The sequence below is a fragment of the Anguilla anguilla genome, chromosome 9, assembly GCF_013347855.1.
Source record: "Anguilla anguilla isolate fAngAng1 chromosome 9, fAngAng1.pri, whole genome shotgun sequence".
Classification (NCBI taxonomy): Eukaryota; Metazoa; Chordata; class Actinopteri; order Anguilliformes; family Anguillidae; genus Anguilla; species Anguilla anguilla.
Window position 1 is genome coordinate 48,656,411 of NC_049209.1, and position 17,325 is coordinate 48,673,735.

Sequence of the window (17,325 nt, forward strand, 5' to 3'; positions counted from 1 at the left end):
ATTGTAGTAGCATTTCCCTACTTTGCGGATTGGTATAGGGCATAATTTAAATTAAATGAAATATGGGCCTTTATGAGAAACTTACATTGTCTTGCTCTTTGTAGGCTGTAAAACCGTTTAAAGCCCTTATATTAGCTTTTGAAGTTACCCAGGTACATATGTATGCGCATTGTCGAGTAGACTTGCCTACAATAAACATTTCAATTAAAAGGGGAAATGAAAACGTTTGCAACACACTTAAACAGAAAATTACATCATGCAGAAACTCAATGTAGCCTTTGTAGCCTATGCATTTGGCGTTTTGCTCTCTGTCAGACACTCCAAGGGACACTTGCAGTTTACAAAGGACTACCCTCGGGGTGGTGCACGTAAATAATTAGGCTACGTCACAGGTTGAGAAGAGCGGCTTTTGTAAATAGGGTGAGATTGTTCATCACCGTTATACAGCATTAACACTGGATAGGCCTACTGCATTTAACACATAACAATAATAATAATAATAATAATAATAATGTTATTATTTTTATTATTATATAACAACGCTAATAATAATAATAACAAAACAATTATGATAATAATAATAATTATTATTCGTATTGTTATTATTAATTACAACAACAACAACAACAATCATAATCACAATAATTTCGTATATACAGCTGGACCAAGCAGATCGACTCAATATTTTCTGTGGATAAAATATTGATTTTAAATTAGGCTATGTTCAGTAAATCAACATCATTGTCCGTTCAATGGCTTGAAAATAGATCAATGTCGTGTTTGATGTTTATTTTTGTCCGTTAATTTAGCGGTCCTAAGCGCCAAATTGCACCGTCAGCCTATATAAAATTACAAAAGTAAATCAGGGCAGTTTCTTGAATAATGTAGGGTAACCTCAGCTTTCCATAGGCTACGCAGCGTCAGGTTTATTATTAGCCTATGTATGACAGCTTGCGCAAGCTAATCTTTCCTTAAAAATATAATATACAGCAAATAAATAAATCAAGCAACTTTTCACGTTTCTAATGGGCGGGGTTATTTTCATCTTTTTTGGGAATCTGTTTCTACGTGACGTAGGCAATCCTGTTACCTGGGCGAAAGTGGCAACCTATCGGGAGATACGCTGCGTCCCCTCTTCTCTCTGCTCCTTTGTATTTTGGGCTGTGCGACAGTTGTCACCATGGTATCTATTGGTGCCTGATCTCCCGCAGCTGACATCCAGAAATACCCAACCAAAACTGCCTACCTTAAGTGCGGTCAATAACCTGCAGCCTATTCTTGGTAGATGTGTGCCTGGCACTAAAGTGTTTTTCTTTCAAGGATAAAGTAATCAATGGTTGTGATTAGAATAAGGAATGTTCACAGAAGACACTATGCCCTTCTCTGTTTTAGTATCGCCGGGTTTATTATATACAACTATATCGGGTAAGTTTATGATCATCTCCGGGAGCGCGGCAGCTTGTTGCTTGATAGGCGGGTAGGTTATTCTTTGCTGTTTTAATAGCGGTTTGCTCTGTTTGTTCCAATTACATACCTGTCCAGGTCACCTGTTTCATTATGCATTCAAATATATTTCATTTGTGTCACTTTTCAAAAACATTTCTCGTGAATGATGAGTATGCAATTCAAAATTTGAATTCTTTAGTAATGTTATTACAGCATTTATTCAATATTCTCAAATTAGTTGCAAGCAACCACATGTTTGGATTAGGTTTTATTAGCACTTTACAAAATGAAAGTGACCATGCAGGGGAATAGGACGTTGGGCATTGACTCATTTATATTTGTTTTTATTTTTTTGGAGGTGTTGAGGAGGTGGTATTTCACTTTGTGCATTTACTATATTGCAGACAGCTCTCTGAACTGAAAAATCGCACACCAAACATTACTACGGACATGCACATGATCCAGTCACTTGCATACAGTGCATTAACCAGCGGAAATCAAACGTGGGCTTTCTTAACTGTATGTGTCTCGTACTGCCAGCTTTAATAATTTCTCGCAGAGCCTGGGTGTATCTGATGACCCCTCGGGACACAGGCAGATGCTGAATGTCTGCCTCCGGGCCCAGGGTACAGGTGACCTTCCAGGTGCTGTCAGGGCGTGGTGCTGCGGTCAGCGTGTTTTTTGCGCAAGGTGTCCGTCGCCTCTGAGCCCCTCCTGTGTTTTTTATTTTAATTTTTTTTTTTTTTCTAGCATGCAGCCGAGGGTGAGGAGGGTGAGCAGGAGCAAGGGGCTGAGCGCGAACTCCTCCCTGTTCACTCTGGCGGGGGAGGAGTTCCGCGTCCTGGGGGGGTCCGTCCACTATTTCCGCGTCCCCAGGGCGTACTGGAAAGACCGGCTCCTGAAGATGAAGGCCTGTGGCCTGAACACCCTCACCACGTACGTACGGTACAGCACGCTCTTAGAGAAAAAAAATGGGGTTCGGAAGGGGCTCTTTGGCTTGTCTTCAATGGGGAATCTTTTTTAGTTATTTATGGAATCCTCTATGGTAGGTGTGAAAAGTGTGAAAGCTCCCAGATTGATGCATTTTGCCAAACAAGGAACCCTGGAACTAGATAGGGTGCATGTATGGAAACACAGAGGGACCTTGTGGAACCCTTCTGAGAATGTAAGGGCAGTTGCACCCCCTTGTAGCCCCTGTTTTTCTTTTTGAGCCCAGCTTTTTAAAGAAATGTTGAACACAACGGCTCACCTGTAATCTCACCGTTTTCTCTTGCAGCTACGTGCCTTGGAATCTACATGAACCTGAGAAAGGTCTTTTCACCTTCCAAAGGGAGCTGGATATAGAGTAAGGATGGACCCTTTCCTGTCCCTGAACTGATGCACAGGAAGTCAAACATTAAGACAGCCCTGCTAACGAAATGTCTTAGTTTGTCAACAAATTATTGCAGAAAGGCATTTTAACATTCTTAACATGTCTCTTACTGTCAAACAGGTCATTTTACCTTTGCATTCTTATAAGGAAATGATGAAACAATACATTTTACTGGCCAAAATATCTTTTTAAATGACCTCCAACGCAATAACAAAAAAATAATCTGAAAATCCACTGCTGGTATTCAAATCGTTTCTTTATTTAATTCTGAAACTATACAGATATATCTTGGCTTTCTTGTCCCCTGACAGAGTTCCCTGATTATAATTCTCACAGGAATGGATTTTTCGGGTTGTTGTTTGGTTCCAGATGGGATCATTAAGCCTGGTCTCCTGTCAAGGGAGCAAGGCTCCAGTCCCCTCGCTAGACAACAGCATCATTACCACGGCAACAGGGTTGCGATGTCGTCAATTACTCGGTTGTAATAAATAGCTCGAGCTCCTCCAGCAGCCGCCTAATCTCTCACTCCAAAGCAACGACTGTGCACCATCTGTAACGAAACAAAATGTCTGTGCTGAAAAATTATAGACCGCTTATCGAAAGTTGTTCATTATATTCAGGCGCATCCTGTTTTATTCCTGTTTTGGAAAGAAAACAAAACAAAAATCCCGGTAGATGAATATCTTAACGCAGTAAGCCGGGGTCATACTGAATCTTTTGGGTGGGTTTAGCGAGATGTCTTTCTTGTACCGTTGTGTTATTTGCTCTCCTCTCTCAATGTCCCAGAGCTTTTATCAACCTGGCAGCCGAAGTGGGCCTCTGGGTAATCCTACGGCCCGGGCCGTACATCTGCTCTGAAATGGACCTCGGAGGATTACCGAGGTCAGCCTGCTCTCTCCTCTCTATCGCATTCACCGTTCTGCACGGCAGATGAGTCTGTCTTAAGTGTTTCAGCCTGTCTTGATAGCTTATTTTTCTCCCTCTCAAGTAGAAGTTATTAGCTTGCTTTAAGTTACTGTTTGCTTGACAAGTGAAATTGGCAATTCTAGAAATGGGTCAAACTGTCTCACCTCATTGGCAATATTTCTTTCATATTTAGCAAAAAAGTAATTGAAATAAGATTTAAAGTGTAAATATAAGACTAAAATATTTGTGGAGATTGACCTATATAAATTATTATTATTAGTTTTGCCTGTGTTAAAAAGTTTTGCGCATGCTAACCGTCAGTATATCTGGCACTTAGTGTTTAGTTTTTTTTTCATAGGAAATATACTGTATCACATCCGTTTTGTATGAATAAAAAGAAAAGTACTGAAGTAAAAATGCAGTACTGAAGTATATTCAGTTAACACTAAAGCTGAAAGTTAGTTTTGATTTTGGAAATGTACTTTCATATTGATATTAACATGCCGGATGTGACAGGGTGGGAGTTCTTGTTATTCAAACAAGCATTTTTGTTTTTTTGTTTTTGTTCTGATGAGTACTGGCTGCTTCTCAATGAAGAGTGAATTATGTGGACACCATACCCTGTCCTGTTAGCTTGTCTGTCACTTTTGGCTCCTGCCAGCAAAGCTTAACTTTTAACGTATCTCTAGTTGGCTTCTACGGGATGAAAACATGAAGCTGAGGACAACGTACCCAGGCTTCACAGAGGCCGTGAGCAACTTCTTTGACAAACTCATCCCAAAAGTCGTTCCACTTCAGGTAATGGTCGCCCGGGCAATCTCGGTTGTAATTCTAAAGTTGGCATTGGTTCAGAGTCATTCGATCCCTCATCCACTTTTCATCCAGCAGGTTATTCTGACTGGAGTACATCACTGAACGATTCTATTAATTTTTTTTCCCCACATAACTTTAGAGGACAGGTGCCGATTGGAGGCCTGTGGCATTTTGGACGCTGTTAGCATCCTGATGGATTTCTTTCTAACTGTGGGGAATTGCACCAGTCCAGCCTGTGTTCCAGTCTGTGACAGAGATACATTTAGGCATTAAGCAGACACTCTTTTCCAGAGCAACTTACACTTCTTATTACAGTACACGCAATCCATTTATACAACTGAATGTTCACTGACCTCTTGAGTTACAAGTTTCCTAAGCATTATACACCTACTGCCACCTACTACTAAACAAGGCACAATTAATAGTTCCCAGAAGCATCGTGGGTAAATTTACCTGTTGACAAATGAGAAAACCATCGTAGTATATAATTATATATTTTTTCAGTTTAAAAAGGGAGGCCCCATTATTGCAGTCCAGGTGGAGAATGAATACGGGTCCTACGCGAAGGACAGGGATTACATGCCTTTCATCAAAGAGGTAGGGTCCGGATTTTTCCAAGCATTGATTTCATGACATGTCTGAATTCATTAGGATTAATATAGGATGTGTGAGTGGTTCGCCAGCTGTACTCTGTCGAGGTGACATTCATACGACCTCACAGACTGACAATGCTTCCTTTCTTCCTTTCATGGATGCAGTATACTGGCCGTGATTGTTCACTCCAGGCATTTTCATTTGCATATTATTTTTGTATACTCCTCAGTATAATGTCCTCTAATACCTTGTCTGTGGCTATGAGTTTGTGGACCAGGGAAGGGGCTGAAGAGGCCATTGTGGTCCCACGGAGCAACAGTCTAGTTGCTCTTCTATTTCTCTTTAAATGGCCATCCTTCATTAAAATGGGAAAATGGGGCTCAGTCAGTCTAACGATTGCAGTAGACAAATCTGCAGTGTTAAATCCACACAAATAGAGTTTATGTGAGTCGAAGATAGACCACATTCACTCTATCAGAGTTGATTTTGCACCAAACATTTTGCTGTGTAGTTAAATGAATAATGGCTCTGGTGCAGGATTAGATGCCCTTTTCATATACAGTCAGACCATTGTCTGCTCTCCTCTCATAGGCTCTGCAATCCAGGGGGATCGACGAGCTGCTTCTGACGTCTGACAACTACGATGGGCTGAAGTACGGGGGCGTGGATGGAGGTACTGTCTGGGGGTCACCTTTGACCTCTCTTGTCATGAGGTCAGAGGTCACAGTCCTGCAGATCCACACACCTGAAGGTTCTAGATGTCTTTAAACTGTCTAATGGTTGATATTTAAAACATTTGGGGCCTACTTTGCTAAGACCTTTAGCACGTGCACAACCTTTTTTTTGCACATGAAAAACCAAGAACACGAGCAATGTTTGGTCGTGGTATTTGTTTTGCACCTAACATTGGTTGTGTTATTAGTTTCACATGTCCTAAAAGGTTTTGCACATGCTAAAGGTCTCAGCAAATCAGACCCATGGCGATTTCAGTTCCCTCTCAAATGGAGGCTCTGTTTAAATAATAAGGCTGTGACTGCGTGGCGTGTGCAAACAGCAGCCGTTTACTTCAAAGGGACTGCCCACTTGGTAAACAAGAAACGTCCTACCAATGAGTGACCTTCTCTTTATCAATTGCTTATCGATAAAACATGAAGTGCACATAAAAACACACCAGCTTTACTTGCTGTGTGACAGAGCCGGGTAAAATACTTCATTTGAAATACTTTCCCCTTGATACATTTATATATTCCAGACCATATAAAAAAAGAAACACTACTTTCACCAGTAATCAGATCTATTCTCTTTGTTCATGAGATTGTAATATGATTGTATGCTGGGGTGTCACCAGGGATTTTGTGCCCCATGAAAGGATCTCACATTGGGCCCCAAAGACCCCAGAAAATTAAAAAAAGAATTAGCCCCTGTCAGTCTGGGCCCTTAGAAACATCCTAACTTAACTATCCTGACTACAGCAGCACTGAGTGCATTTTGGTCTGTAACATGATTTGTTGAAAATTCTCAGGGATATGTGTTTTAAAATCTTTCTGGCATGTGAAAAGTTATAGTAATTAAAAGAAATATCACACCTAGGTCTGCTGTGCTTTGACCTTTCAAATCAGTATTTAACATCAGATATCACTGTATTTATTATAGCTTTTGTATGGTCTTACCACCCATGTTCAGTAAAGCTGTAGTTTTATACTTGTTGTGGGAAATTCTCATGTAATACTCCGGGCTTCTCTCTCTACCGAAGCACTCAGGACTGTCAACATGCAGAAGCTTAAGCCCGAAGGATTGAAATACCTGGACGCTGTGCAGGCAAGGCTCGACTTTTCGATGAATACTGATGTTCTGTTCCGTTTAGTGTTCATTGCTCATGTCTCCTGAGTGGAGATGCTATTTTCATGTTATGCAGTAACATTAAATGTAAGTGTGTGCAAGTGCTACCAATCAGTTTGGTTTAATTCCATTTCCAGTTCAGTCATATCAAATAATTAATTGAAAAAACATCCATGGAACTTTATACCCTTAGAAGATTGAATTTCAATTAATTTTCCAAGTCGACTGAATTGAAGTGGTTATTGGTCCCAAACCTGCTGCTGGTGCAGATTTTCTTCAGTCAGTGCGTATGAGATTTAGCTGGAGGGCGTACTGGTATTCAGAACTAGCCGTGCATGTTACAGTTACATTGCATTTAGCAGGCGCTCTGGATGAGACATACACAACATTTTACATAGCATTTACATTGCATCAATTTATACAGGTGGATGTATACTGATGCACTGCAGGTTAAGTATAACAGCAAGGGTTAACAGCAGTGGTGCTCAACATTAGCGTCCTACCTGGGAATCGAACCTGTGACCTTTCAGTTACAAGACGAGCTCCTCACCCATTGTACTGCCCTGTCACCCTACATGTATGTCTGCCGCACGTCTGTCCAGCAACGTGTGGTTCGTTCTCAATAAAACACAAAATGGCCCTGGTCAGTGCTGCCTGCCTGTCTGTGATGTGGTGTGAAACCGATGTTGTCAGAACTGCCTAATTTTTGTTGAGCTCCCCGTGATAATCCTGTGTGCCTGCTGGTTGCTCAGCCACACCGCCCCAAGCTGGTGATGGAATACTGGGCTGGGTGGTTCGATTCCTGGGGCGACCTGCACCACGTATTCGCGGCAGAGGGTGAGCCATTTCAGCTTAAATTCAACTCCCCGGCATGAACTCATTTTTTACAATGACTCTGATCTCTGATCTCTGATTCTATTTGTTAACAAGGACAGGACTTTCACGTAATTCTTTTTTTTTTTTTGAAAATTTGCTGCTTCACATTTTGATAACCGCCCGACCCTCTTCCCCGGCAGACATGGTTGCCATGGTGAGGAAGATTCTGAAGCGGGGCATGTCAGTTAACCTGTACATGTTTCACGGGGGGACGAACTTCGGCTTCATGAGCGGAGCGCTGGCTGAGCCGACGTACAAGGCTTTGGCCACGAGCTACGGTAGGCTGTCCAACTCCGTCTTATATAGAAGTTTTATATGGACCATTACATTACATTACAATACAGGCATTTGGCAGACGCTCTTATCCAGAGCGACGTACAACAAAGTGTATAACCATAACCAGGAACAAGTATGACGAAAACCCTAGAGAGAAGTACCGGTCCAAGTGCAGGGAACAACCGCATAGTTCAACTTGGACCCTGAAGGTTAAACTGATTAACACTACCACAACGAGAACGGCAACAATGCAGTCTATGGAAAAAATACAAGCAGTAGTTAAGACAGTTAATGCACCTAACATGACCAGACATGGGTCAAAAACTTTGGGCTGAAAGCTTTAGTCTGTTAGAGGCTATAAAACAGTAAAATACTCTTGCGGATCCCTGTGAATGATTAATGATTAAATATGTCAATAACCATCACATTACAGTAAATAATAAATTTGTTCTGAATATTGGTTAAAATTCTGTTTTCTTTCATCAATTTTTGATGTTTAGAATTGACAAATATCTAATAGGTTTATGTATTTCAAACAATTAAAGTATTTGACCTTGGTATCTATTTGCTTTATAATGTCTGTTATATAGAAGTGTAGGGACTTGCATAATAGAGGTGGATTTTAGATTTGTGATGTTGCACCTTAAAATTTATGCCATTAATATTTTACTGTTACAGAAAAAAATATTCAATGTTTTCCTGCCAACTGTTCTTTAAAACTTGCAATAACATTGATTAATTATCTGGCCATCGGAAAACTAGCTAACCAAGTGCAACCAAAAGTTTTTTTTTTTGTTTTTTTGTCATGGGTCCACAATAGTGTAGCGCTGCATTTATGGATAGTTCCATGGTTGTACCAATAGATGGCGCCATCTGACTTCCACGGTGTTACTCAGCTACTCAGGGACATAGCGTGTTGCCACAGCTGAGTACCTGTCTGTGTGGATCCTGGATTTTCTGTTCAAGTTGTGATGGGTTTTATCCAGAGTCCCTGCGGGGCTTTAGAGCTACCTCACTGCTAAAAGCCAGGCTTATAGCTGGGAGGCTGGAGTGAGATGTCTTTCCGCTCAAACGCTAAGCTAAACTACGCTGAACAGCTGTGGCGTGGTGCTGAATAAGAACAACGGATTGTGGGATACTGGAGGACCAGCCGTGCATGTCCGCTGTACACCACAGCCCACAGCCTCCTGCCACTAAAATAAAAACATCTCTTCACCTCTGTGCTGGAGACCCTTATGGAAATTAACATGCCACAAAAAATGCACTTAACAATATTGCAATATATGAAAGCAGTTGTCATTTAATTTTTTTTTTTGCCGTATATTATGAAGTGTTGCAATATCTTTATGCTAATGTATTTTTCTTATATTCAGTTTCTGTAAGGATAGGCCAGACAGTAATGAAATTCCCCTCGATGACCCCTTAAAATGTCCCATAAAATATGCTCCCCAGCCAGAAAACATTGACCACTGGTGGCACAGCTGTGGTCAACACCAGTATTTTCACAAACTGGCTCTGTGCTGCTCCACTGTTGGACAGCTGAGGCAAGGCAGACAAAATGATGATTGGCTATAAAAAAAAAGACTGGCAGGTGAATTATCCAGCCAGTATGAGGGGCGGGGCCTATCATCATCCAGTAACTGAGGCCTGATTTTGTTTTAGATTACGATGCCCCGTTAACTGAGGCCGGGGATTACACCCCTAAATACCACCTCCTGCGGGATCTATTCAGCCGCTATCACAGTAAGTTCTACAATCCACTGCAACCTACTTTCAGCACACTTATGGTATTGGCCTACAGGGGGCGCTAATGCATTGGTTTGTGGTTTAGAGGTAATGGTAGTACTGTTGGTAACAGACACATCTGTGCGTGTAATACCTTTTTTTAATTTTATGCATTTTACGTGACACTGAGTTGGAGTTGTGTAAAAGCGAAATTGAAATGAAAAGGAAATGATTTAGTTTAAATAATTTCCTATAACTCATAGCATAATTATACTTTTTCCACTTTTGCAGGCCTTCTTGTACTTGGTAGCTATTAACATTAAAACATATTCTTTTAAGAATTAGAAACATGCTACTAGCTCAAATGTACTGTTCACAGTCACGGCCCAAGCCCCATGTGAGTTTGATTGACAGCCCCGTTCAACAAATCAGGTTAAGGGAGACATTTTACAGGGGCTCATATCGGGACACAGGGGCTCGTGCGGTAGGGACTGCAGGACGTCACGTGTTCTGCGCCCCTTGTTTGTCTCAGCCGAGAAGCTTCCGGAAATGCCGCCCCTTCGCTGGAAGGAGAGTTACGAGGCGGCGATCATGTACCAGCACCTCTCTCTGTGGGACGCCCTGCAGTTCACCGGTGAGGTGAGGGAAGGTTCCTGTTCTGATCCACCTGCATTGGGTCGCATTGGAAAACTAAAATAAATTAGTGTCACTGTCACAAAGCCGACTGATTCCAGCGGTTCAAAATGACCAGAGTCAATATATATATATATAGAGCTCACAGTTCACTATGTATATATATATATATATATAGTGAACTGTGAGCTCTATAACGTCTGGGACAAATATTTTTTTAAATTTTATTTGACTCTGTACTCCACAATCCACAATTTTAGATTTGTAATCAAACAATTCACATGTGGTTAAAGAGCAGATTCTCAGCTTTTATTAAAGAGTATTTTATACACTTTAAAGCTTACACATACACACATTTTCCCACATCTTTCTCGAAAGTGCAGACTACTTCTTCTCAGTGATATGACTGTCTAAAGGCTGGTTTAGATCAAAAAGTTACAAGATGACCAAGCAGTTTCGAAAGTTATCTGCAGAGTTTTATTGAAGTGAAAACTTCTCCATTCCACAAAGTTTGCTGGTGGCTACTGTCATCTTCCACATGTTAGATGAGGCAAATCCTCGCAGCCAACTTATAATTTTTTATTATTGAAATGGCCATTTCATTTGTTAGCTGCTGTGTTCATTTTGACAGTGTAGACTTCGCATAGTTTGACAAATTCTTTTCATGAAAACGAAGAATTCTCATCTTGTCTGTTGTCAGTTTTTTTTCAACCCTGTCCGTTAAAAAATTAAGTGCTAATGTAACTTGGTGTTTACCGCTAAGCACTTTACAGTAGTAGTGTCCAATCATGGAGGGCTGAGAGTGTGCATTCCAACCAATCACACATCGCCATGGCGCATGATCGAACGCTACTGCTGTAACGTGTTTAGCGGTAAATCATCCCTGATAGGGTATTATTTTATTAATCTGAACTCAGAGTTAAATAAACATTTAACATTCACTGCTTTACCGTATGAACCATAAATTATGAAGTGATCGTCCTGTGTCAGTTGGGCATCACTGAGTGAGCACATGTGCCTACAGCCATGCCAGGGGCCAATGGCTGACCCACAGCAGTGGGAGGTCCATTCGAGAAAGGTCAAAGGTTAATGGACATTTCTGTTGCTCCCCGAAGCCTTTCAAATCGGCGAGGCCGGTCAATATGGAGAACCTTCCCGTGAACAACGGCAACGGGCAGTCTTCTGGGTACACTCTGTACGAGACCAGCATCACCAGCGGGGGCCTCCTGCGCTCCGGAAACAACGTGCGAGACAGAGCGCTGGTGAGTCAATCCCAACTGACATCATCCAAGAGAAAAACAGGAAACTGCGTTACAGAAAAAAGAAAATGAATCTAACCCACAATATATATACTGTATATGTATACTATACACACACACATTAATTTCTTTAATGCCCCTTAAAGTGACAGAGGTTTCCTTGTAATTTAGGTGTTTGTCGACAGACGTTACATCGGCATTTTCAAATACAAGAGCCTGGAACTTGCAGTGCCTGATGGGAAGGTAGAGTGCTCTTGCACGTCTGTATATTGACTGTATATTCTGTATATTATAAATATTTTAACTAGACAGCTGTGAAATATATTTTCTTTATGTATTTTTATGTATTGAAAATATATTGCAGTATATTCAATACCATATAGATAATATATATTTTTTAAATCTTGCTTTTGGCTGCAGGGCAAACGAACACTGAGTTTTCTTGTGGAGAACTGTGGTCGAGTGCACTATGGGAAATCTTTAGACAACCAGCACAAAGGTAGAGTGAAAATGACATCTCTCTCTCTCTCTCTCTGTCTCTCTCTCTCTCTCTCTCTCTCTCTCTCTCTCTCTCTCTCTCTCTCTCTCTCTCTCTCTCTCTCTCTTTCTCTCTGTCTCTCTCTGGCTGTCTAACATACTCTGAGCAGCAAGGGAGACATTTTTGGCTCATATGTCTTCACATGAAAAGAAAAAAAAAAAAAAAAAAAAAAAACAGTAGCAAGCCAGTCTTTCTGCGTTCGGTATCACATTTAACCATGCTTGTAAAAGAGTATTTGCTGTGTAGAGAGTGTTCAGTCATGTGCCACATATTTATTTTCAGTGGGGTGAAAGAAAGATACTGTATCTGCAGCTTAGTAGTGCAAATATGTGAGCTTAGCTGAAATCGAATGCATTTGGATTGAGTGTTTATCTGCCTGGCTGAGCTTCCTGCTATACACATGTACACAACAGACACACATATTGATTATACACAGAGCTGGAGTCGGTTCAGTAAATTCAGGAAATTAATTGAAATTCAACAAATTAACTGAAAAAAAAGAATCCCTGACTCTGATTATGTGTTCTGTGTTCATTTTCCTAATGCACATTTTAAAATGTCATTTTTAAAACGTGTTTCAGGTCTGGTGGGTGATGTCGTACTGAACAACATCCCACTGAGAGACTTCACAATTTACAGCCTGGAAATGAAGCCCAGCTTCATTGAACGGTTTGTGCGTTTCATTTTGTTTGCCGTTATTGTTCCCTCTGATGTAAATGTCAAGTTATTACACTGTGCGGGTACACCCACTGCTAAATAAATTGTTTGAGAGGATTTTTTTTTTCAGTAAATAAATTATGTTTACATATACACTGTGTGTGCCTGTACACTTGTGTGTGTGTGTGTGAGAGAGTGAGAAAGAATGTGTGTGTGTGTGTGTGTGTGATAGAGAGGGAGTGTCATGGTCCTGTGTTCCTGTCTGCGTTTCCCCTGTTGGGCCGCCAGATGGCGGCACTTCTGTTTTGTGTCCTGCTCCCCCTGTGTTAATTGTATGATTGTTTTCAATTGTCTCATTATTGGTTCTTGATTGTCTCGTTTTCCCTTCCCTCTCTGTGGCCTGATTGTTCATGGTGCCCTCCTGTGTCTCGTCAGTGTCTCTTCTATTTAAGTTTCCCCCTCCCTTGACTCAGGTGCTGGATCCTTGTGGTTATGTCAGATTGTTTGTGCGTAAGCCTCTGCCCCATGTGGTCCTGCCAATGTCTTGGTTTTCTAGTGTTGTTTTTTTTGGAGTTTCTGCATTTCCTTTGTTCCTGTGTTTGTTTCCTACGTATGTTTGCGCCGACCGTATGTACCTGCCTGTGTTTGTGACCTGTTTGTGTTTGTTTGACTTGTACTCTGCCCTGCCTGTGTTTTTGAGTTCCTGTTGTTTCAGTAGATATTTTTTGAGTGTTTTTGCCCTTCGTGGCCTTCTGTTCCCTACTTGTTTGCCTGTCGTGTTAGTAAAGTCTTTGTTAATTTTCCCTTTTGAGTTCGTGTTTTTTTTTTTTTTTTTTCCCTCTGCGTTTGGGTCCCCCCTACCCGTACCGTGACAGAGTGTGTGTGTGAGAGAGTGTGTGTGTGTCTGTGTGTTTGTGTTCTTTATTATGGCTCCAAGCTTATGTTGTATTATATTAGAAATATGTGACTTAATGTGCATACTGAATTATAGCTGTAGCACAGTGTTCCGCACTCTGTCTGGCGCCCGAACCTCAGCTGAGACATAAATGTTTTCCAGACAGATCTGTGGATTGTTTACCATATGAAACAAATCCACTATTGTAATAACTTTGTAGGCTTTATTTTTTTTTATAAGTACAGCAAACTTCTCCACTAACAACTAGCATATCGGCTGTGCCACATAGCAAAAAAAAAAAAAGAATTAGTTATGAAGCGCAACAGGCATTTTTAAGCAGAGCTGGAGCCAGGCTTGGTTCAGGCTCTGTGCAGATCTACATCTGTCTCGCCTCGCTTCCCTGACCTGTGTCAGCGCAGCCTGCTGGAAGTACTGCCGCCGCAGGCTTTCAGACGCACTGCGGGGAAGGGGGGAGGGGGGGGGGTCGGCAGGATGCGTGTCGACTTGGCTTCTTTGAGGAAGTACTGTACCTTCTGGAAGAGAAGTAGGAACACGGTGGCGCGATTGATGTCAGGATTTAGTGAGACACCATGTGCTACAGCACTCTGGCTGTGCGGTCATATATAAACACACGTTCATGCTGTACACGCTTTGAGGTCTTTGCCTCTGGGTTAGCTAGCTTGGTTCAAATTCTAGGGAGGTGCTTCAGATAATCTCTATATACCTCACTCAAATTATCTAAATAACAGTAACCCCAGTCAAATTGTCCCAATAACCTTAACACTCTTCAAATTATACAATTACTGTCACAAACGTCAGTACAGTTATTGCCAATCCAACACCTCTAGCCAGAATATTTTACCAGAACCTATCCTCTACATCATGTGTTGTACAGTACTACTCTTTTGTTATTACATTGTAGTATATAGTTTATATACCAACTGTATGTATTATAAATATAATAATGCTAAGTAAAAAAAAAAAAAAAACAATCTGGAAATGTTGTTTTTGGGGAAGTACTCTATTAAAGCAGGAAAGGTCTCTGCGTTTCAGTCTGTATTCAGCGCCATGGAAATTCCACCCAGCCCCGCGCGCCTTCCCAGGATTCTTCCAGGGCAGGCTGTTTGTGGATGGCTATCCCAGTGACGTCTTCGTCAAGCTGCCGGTGAGAGAGCCTTAGAGTCTGCTGTGGTGCTAACCACCGAAAAATATTTACTTCAGTTGAACATCACCCCTCCGGTGAAAAATGTAGCGCTCACTTGTCTTGGTCCAAAAAAAAAAAAGGGGACGCCACATTGCCAGCACATTTTTTTTGTACACAAAGTGTTTTATTGATATTTGCATTGAGGTACTGCGGCCCATTTCCTGTTTAATGGGGTGTCGGCATGGTAACCGTGCTCCTCTTGGTCTGCAGGGCTGGAACAAAGGAGTGGTATTTATAAACGGGCAGAATCTCGGGCGGTACTGGGCCATCGGGCCCCAGCAAGCCCTCTACCTCCCGGGACCTTGGCTCAACAGCGGAATCAATCAGGTACCCAGACCCAGTTATCCTGTTCTGACATATTCTTTCCCCCCCCCCCCCTTTTTTTTAAATCATAAAAAAGAAAACCGGCTTTAACTTAAATAGGTGAATTGTTACTTTAATGGCATCACTGAGAGAGAAGGGCAATAGAGAGTGAACCAGCTTAAATCAATGCATTTTCATGAGCGATTAAACTGCGGGGTCTGTGCGGATTGAGTGATCTTTATGTCCTGCTGTTCAATTTTGTTAAATAAGGAGAAAAAAAACTGGTACCAAAAGATAATATTGAGAAACGCAACGTAACTATCAAGGGGAATTGATTTTTTCAGCTAATTAATGGCTTCGCTGGCAATCGAGCACGGCAAATGAAAATCTTTCGAGAGCGAACGATCGTCTCAAGCGTGCGATTTTGACCTCCTCCAGTTCCAGCTCACGTACTGCCGGGCATTTCACAGGCTTCTAATACCGTTGCGCAATCCCTGTCGTGTCACAGTTAAGCTAGAAAACTTGCTCTCTCTCCTCCAGATGTCATTACATCACAGGCATTTAGCGGACACTTTTATCCAGGATGACTTACACAACTTTTACATACATTGCATCCATTTATACAGCTGGATATATACTGAAGCAATGCAGGTTAAGTACCTTGCTCAAGTGTTTACAAATGGCAGTGTCCTACCCGGCAACCTATGACCTTTTTGTTACAAGCCCAGTTCCCTACCCGCTGTGCTACACTGCCGCCCTTATTGTACAAGAGAGCACGGCCACATACGGCTCAAACTCTGACCTGCTCTGTCTCAAGTCAACTTCCTGTCTCTGTTTATTTTAGGTCATTGTGTTTGAGGAACAGGAATCAGACGGCAAAGTCCATTTCGAGGACTCGCCGGATCTGGGCATGACCGTCGACGTTTAGCAAAGAACATTCCAGACAGACTTTTTTTTGTCAGCTTTTAAAAAAAATTTTTTTTAAAAAAATTTATTTCTCCAGACCTGCTCTTGTGTGGGTGGAAGTGTGTTTGGTTCTGGGAAGACAGCCACGTCCTTTTCATTTTGTACATAATGGGCTGCCTCCGTGGCTTTCTGGGGCCAGCTTCGCGATGTGCCCAGTGTTGGCGTGTGACGGACGGACCGATACAAGGTCTAAAGAAGCCTCACGTCCAGGCGGCTGTGAGGTTGGGCATTTATTTGTTCATTCTATTTTGTAATGTGCTGAGGAACTCACTAAAATGACTCAATAAATGCCCATTATAAACACGGGTACGAACAGCCTTGTGTATGTCACTCAAATGGCATAAACTGCCAGTATGGTTTTATGGTTTTGAAATCATTCAACCATTTTCAGATTTTTCACACAAACACACACACTCACGTACACACTCCGAAAACATAGAATCAGTGTAATCATATACAATGAAAAAATCAATGTTCTAAAATAGCTCTGTTCTGTTTGATCCTTCTATATGTCAATATAAAGTGATATGTTCTTTTGTAATTGGGATTGATTTCAAGTTATGCCTAGACCATTTAATTATATTTTTTTTTTACCTAGTTCTTTCCCCACCCCTTTCATTGGGGAAATTTGGTGGTTCAGTTTGCACAACCATCTAGGTTTTGAGAAACCATTGCCCTTTCCTTTGTCTGGTTGAATTGAGTTCTTAAACATAACAAAAAGATGGATAACTTAATAAATAATGCCTAGAGTTTCTGGAAATGTCAAATCTACAGACAGTGCAGTTGTATTGTCATTGATACACTCATCACCGTGGCAACTATTATAACCTTGTGTATAATCTTCTCAATCCAGCCACCCTGGCCCCCTCCTTCTGTGGACATTTCATGACATTTATTAATATTGATGAATTATGAATAATGCTTTCTTAACGATGTGTGACTCATTTATTAATGATTTACTAAGCATCTGCAACCACACCATAGTTGAAAGTGTTGCCATTGCTCCTTAGCCAGAATGTATCC

General features: G+C 41.4%; 1 protein-coding gene across 1 annotated transcript; it reads left to right on the top strand.

The window, feature by feature from the left end:
- Positions 1–1,164: 1,164 nt before the first annotated feature.
- Positions 1,165–16,606, top strand: LOC118236374 (beta-galactosidase-1-like protein 2). Its single transcript, XM_035434674.1, has 19 exons — positions 1,165–1,425; positions 2,197–2,382; positions 2,723–2,791; positions 3,605–3,700; positions 4,414–4,522; positions 5,042–5,134; positions 5,723–5,804; positions 6,885–6,949; positions 7,723–7,807; positions 7,987–8,124; positions 9,785–9,865; positions 10,380–10,486; positions 11,596–11,742; positions 11,911–11,982; positions 12,160–12,238; positions 12,859–12,946; positions 14,883–14,994; positions 15,244–15,360; positions 16,181–16,606. The coding sequence occupies exons 1-19, from the start codon at positions 1,334–1,336 to the stop codon at positions 16,262–16,264; spliced, it is 1,902 nt and encodes a 633-aa protein (XP_035290565.1). The 5' UTR covers positions 1,165–1,333; the 3' UTR covers positions 16,265–16,606.
- The last annotated feature ends 719 nt before the right edge of the window (positions 16,607–17,325 follow it).

Excerpts from the sequence above, each read along its gene's own strand:
- LOC118236374 (XM_035434674.1), top strand. The coding sequence starts at position 1,334 with ATGGTTGTGATTAGAATAAGGAATGTTCACAGAAGACACTATGCCCTT. Across the intron at positions 1,426-2,196 it reads ATTATATACAACTATATCGG|CATGCAGCCGAGGGTGAGGA; the intron begins GTAAGTTTATGA and ends TTTTTTTTCTAG. Across the intron at positions 10,487-11,595 it reads CCCTGCAGTTCACCGGTGAG|CCTTTCAAATCGGCGAGGCC; the intron begins GTGAGGGAAGGT and ends TGCTCCCCGAAG.